The sequence below is a fragment of the Haliotis asinina genome, chromosome 7 (assembly GCF_037392515.1).
Source record: "Haliotis asinina isolate JCU_RB_2024 chromosome 7, JCU_Hal_asi_v2, whole genome shotgun sequence".
NCBI lineage: Eukaryota > Metazoa > Mollusca > Gastropoda > Lepetellida > Haliotidae > Haliotis > Haliotis asinina.
The window spans coordinates 14639413-14644663 of NC_090286.1; the positions used below are offsets into that span (position 1 = coordinate 14639413).

A 5251-nucleotide genomic window follows, 5' to 3' on the forward strand; every position below is an offset into this window, starting at 1 on the left:
CTAGTAATCTCAACCTATAGTTGTGCCTTTTGCTATTTACAGATATTTGGCATTTATATTTTTTGTTTTTCCATGGAACATTTTGGTGTCAGTCTTATGGTGGGGTGTTGGCTTTGTTTCCGGAGAAGAACTCAAAAACCGTTCAATATTTTTCTGCAAAACTTGGTAGATATATCAATCAGAACCTAAAGTGGTACCTTCTGGTACTGGTACAAGTTTCTGTGATATATTATTTTCTTGGTTTCCATGGAAATGTTTCGCACTTAGTCTCAAAATGGAGGGATTGACTTTGTTTCCGGAGCTGAACTCGAAAACTTCTTAATACATGTATCTTTCAGTAAAACTTGGCAGATATATGAGACAGCTCTTGAAGTGCCTTTCATTGTTTACAGATTATTGTTATTTTGTTATCTTTAATTTTACTTTTTTTTTCCATGGAAATAAATCAGACTTAGTCTCAAAAGGGAGGGATGGGCTTCATTTCTGGAGCACAACTTGAAAACCATTTGATATATTTCAACAGATCTTAGCAGATATTTGAGACAGCTCTTGAAGTGGTGCCTTTTGCTTTTGACAGATATATGGCATTTATATTTTTATCCCCCCGACATGTAATGCAAAGGGATATAGTCGACACCTCATCTGTCTGTCCGTCCGTAATCATTTTGTTTCCGGAGCATAACTCAGAAACCGTTTAATATTTTTAGACCAAACTTGATAGATCTAATAATCTCAGCCTATAGTTGTGCCTTTTGCTATTTACAAATATTTGGCATTTATAATTTTTTTGTTTTTTCATTTTGGTGTTAGTCTTATGGTGGGGTGTGGGCTTCGTTTCTGGAGCAGAACTCAAAAACCGTTCAATATTTTTCTGCAAAACTTGGTAGATATATCAATCAGAACCTGAAGTAGTGACTTTTGGTACATACAGTTTTTTGTGATTTATCATTTACTTGGTTTCCATGGAAACGTATCGGACATAGACTGAAAATGGAGGGATGGGCTTCGTTTCCGGAGCAGAACTCAAAAACCATTCAATATTTTTCTTCAAAACTTGATAGATATATCATTCAGAACCTATGGTGGTGCCTTTTGCTATGTACAGGATCTTGTGATTTATTATTTTCTCTGTTTCCATGGAAATGTTTTGGACCTTGTCTGAAAAGTGAGAGGTGTGTTTCATTTCCAGAGCAGAGCTCAAAAACTTCTTAATATGTGTTAGTAAAACTTTTTAGATATGGAAAGACCCCAAAGTGGTGGCTTTTGGTTTTTAAAGGTTTTTGTGATGTCTTATTTTCTTGGTTTCCATGGAAACATTTCGGACTTAGTCTCAAAATGGAGGGTGGGCATCGTTCCCAGAGCACAACTCGAAAACCATTTCATATCTTTCAACAGATCTTGGCAGATATGAGACAGATCTTGAAATTGTGACTTTGCTGGTTACAGATGTATGGCATTTATAATTTTCATGAATTCCATGGAAACAATTCAAACTTAGTCTAAAAAAACAATGAGTAACTCTCAGAGTATTTGTCCTTTCGAACGTGTGGGGTCCAGGGGGATAAGTCATCTTCTGGTGACTCTTGTTCATGATTTCCATGGAAATGATGCAAAACTTAGTCTAAACAATACAGCAAGATACTGTCTGATGATTTGTCCTTTCAAATATGTAGGGACCTGAGGGGATAAGTCATCTTCTGATGACTCAAGTGCAGATAATAGTTAGGGGTAATATGTGCTTTCTGATATACTGAAATACCCAAACACCATATATGGCATATGGAGAATGTGGAAGTTACCCACTTTGTAAGAACTTTAACCTTCGTTGCATGAAATACTGGTTCAAAATACTGAGCATGCATGAACAGTGTCTACCCAGAAAGTTTTTTAACATTCTGCCTAATTTTTATGATACTGTTTATGTAACATGGGCATCAAATATAAAATATATGATATCTATTATTTTCATATGGATTTGGATATGTGTGAATTTTCCAACGTGTCAGTAATGAGTGGCTGATCATAAATGGACTTTGTCAAAGAGACATGGATATGTTTTGCCAGAATTGGTTGAATACCCTCAATCTTAAATCTAGATTTGATGTATATACATCCTTTTAAACACTGATTGAACCGGAGACATATCTATAAAACATTACAAACAAGAAACTTAGAAATGCAGTTATTAGATTTAGACTTGGCTTGACAGATATTAATGATCAATACTGGCTATAACAAGGCACTGGGCAAACATCTAAGATTTTGCCCTGTCTGTATGGTTGATATTGGAATATCATCTGTTATGTATATGTGACGCTTGTGTAGATTGCCACAAAATTATCTGGTCATTCCTACAAGGGAAACACATATAAGAATTGTATCATTCAAAGATGAATCTGTCTGTGTAAAATTAGCCCTGTTTGTAACACATTCGTTGTTGTTAAGAAAGAGACTGATTTCTCCTGTCAAGCAATTTCAATGTGTTATGATGTTTTCCTCTGTCTGCAAAGTCCATACTACCAGTCATATTGTAAGTTGTTCACTGGTCGTGAGGGTACATGAGCCCATGGACCCCGAGGGACCAGTGAACAACGTATTTATCTTACCGAACACCTGAATTTTAGTTTTGAACTGTTTGAAGTACTTCTATTAAATGCGAGACAAATCGCTTTTTTGCAGACGACACACGGTAAACAGATATAGAGTTATCTCCCTTCCATCGCTTTTCAATCGCAAAACATCAGTAATTTCTGTGCTTGATACGTGATTCAATGTTATTCAAGGTAAAAAAGTACTACCATGAAGCACCAGAGAGTTTGGAATTCCCAGCGGTGTACATTGAAAATAATACATCGCCTGTAAGTGGGGTACATTGAAAATAATAGAATAGCGATTAGCCAGTCAGAAACCGACATTCATGTGTGAGGGAAGCTAAAATTATATGTATATGGGCCAGAGGCCTTATGTGCATTAAACATCTTGATCTTGACCGTAGAACAGCAGATCAGAGGCATTTTCCACAAATTGATCAGACTTCCTGTTTTCAGTAAAGTGCTATGTTTCCATGTCTTTTCACTAGCTTATTATTCATCAAAGTACCAGTGACTATACCCTTTCTGAAATGCCTGCCCTATGTATGTTGTGTGCTGTTTTCCAGTAAGTGCTCATTTTGAGGGATTGATTGTCACAGAGAGAGTTGGGTTGGTAGTCAGAAGAAGTGACGGTTGATTTCAGAGCTTGTCCTTAGTTAGCTCTTCTGCAATTTTCAGTCAACTTTGCACGGGTTGTGCCAAATGGACTGTTGGTGTTCTTTCCCTCATACCCTGTCATGGAGAAGTGTGTGGAGTTCTGGCAGGTGAGTTCATGTCATGGTTTGGAGTTCTGGCAGGTGAGTTTGTGTCATGGTGTGGAGATTGGCAGGTGAGTTTGTGTCATGGTGTGGAGTTCTGGCAGGTGAGTTCATGTCATGGTTTGGAGTTCTGAGTTCAGTTCATGGAGAGGTGTGGAGAGTACTGGCACTTGAGGCCATAGTGAAGTGTGTGGATGCAGTCCATCTGTGTTTACATCATATCAATAACACAATCTCCCGAAATACATGCAAATGACAAATGTGTGATTCATACACTATTAACGTCAGAATCATAGTCACCTGACTTGCCACTGTATAGCTGTAAACCTTATCATGTATACTTTATACAACAAATTTGGTATCAAATGAAATGTTAGGCACAACACTTTCTGAGTAAAGTAAAGAATCTAATACTGTAGTGGGGTTGAGTGCCAGCAAGGATGGCCTGGTGGCTGGGTGGGTGAGACCACTGTGCTGGTGACCTGGTGCTTCACCATGAATGCCTGGTGGCTGTGTGGGTGAGACCACTATGTGCTGGTGACCTGCTGCTTCACCATGAATGCCAGGTGGCTGTGTTGGTGAGATCACAGTGTGCTGGTGACCTGGTGCTTCACCATGAATGCCTGGTGGTTGTGTGGGTGAGACCACTTTGTGCTGGTGACCTGGTGCTTCACCATGAATGCTTGGTGGCTGTGTGGGTGAGACCACAGTGTGCTGGTGACCTGGTGCTTCACCATGAATGCTTGGTGGCTGTGTGGGTGAGACCACTGCTGATCTGGTGATTCACCATGATAGTTTGGCCTGGAATCTTCACTGGGACTCAACCCCCAAAGCACTAGAGTTTGATTTCACATAAACAGTTTAATCCCAGATGTAACACTTGATACCACGATATAGCTGAATGTGAAAATGGCAAGCACTTACTGGCAAGCAAGGATAATTTGAGCACCAACCTGACTGATGCTCATGTTGCTGATCACTGGATTGTCTGGTCCAGACTCGATTATTTACAAACCGCTGCCAAATAGCTGAAGTATTGCTGAGTGCGGCATAAAACTTAACTTACTCACTCACTGGTGTCTGAGAATGTGTTATCTGACCGTACTACCTACCTTTGACATGTTTAATTATCTCAAAATGTATATCTTTATATCTGAATATTTTCGAGTTGCTACGTTGACCATGTGAGAGTCTTATGAGCAAGGCATGTGCATTTATGTGCAGAATCAATTTCATTGTCATGCATTGCTCGTTAACTAGCCAACATATATTCTACCTTTCACAAATTAAATGGGCTTTTAATCATTGCCATGCACTGCCTACCCTCCGTAAATGTGTTCTCTTCACCAGTTTAACTTATCCTTGTTTGCCAGTAGAGGTACACACACACACCAATATGGCTTATATAATGTCACCTGAAAATAGTCTCCATCACCTTCTTCTTCCTGTTCAGGACAACAACATCTGGAACCGGATCACCCAGTACAAGCCCGTGTTTGTGGAGCCGCGGGGGAAAGTGGCCTTTACAGAGGTAAATCGTACTTTCATCAGTCTTCTACAAGTGTGTATGGATGCACTCAGCTGCATATACCTAGTCTCACCTCAACTGATTGTAAAGAGTCATCACCCATGATCTCCCCACTTTAACCTTTTGTTTGAATACAGTAGATTTTACCAACATCTGAACAGCAACAGTAATGATAGTGACAAATAACTGTGGATGGCAGAGGCTGACAAGGGTTCCACCATTTGAAATATTTCAGTGGTTCATGACATTCATCCATAAACATTGCAACTTGTGATATAACAACAAGGTTGCCCATCAGTAGACCCATTCCTCCCTCAGTTGATGACTCTGTTCCTTTCCTTCAGTCCTGATCATGTTTCAAAATAAGAAACAAC

The 5251-nt window shown here is 39.3% G+C and overlaps 2 protein-coding genes across 2 annotated transcripts in view; both read left to right on the top strand.

Annotated features, from left to right (window-relative positions):
* LOC137291418 (peroxidasin homolog) overlaps positions 1-5251 on the top strand; it is a 203084-nt gene that overhangs the window by 61877 nt on the left and 135956 nt on the right. The window lies entirely within an intron of this gene.
* Positions 1-5251, top strand: part of LOC137291420 (regulator of telomere elongation helicase 1-like) — a 94545-nt gene that overhangs the window by 32520 nt on the left and 56774 nt on the right. Inside the window, exons 19-20 of the mRNA XM_067822754.1 lie at positions 3270-3355; positions 4803-4880. Coding sequence (XP_067678855.1) covers positions 3270-3355; positions 4803-4880 — 164 coding nt within the window. The remainder of the gene's footprint in view (positions 1-3269; positions 3356-4802; positions 4881-5251) is intronic.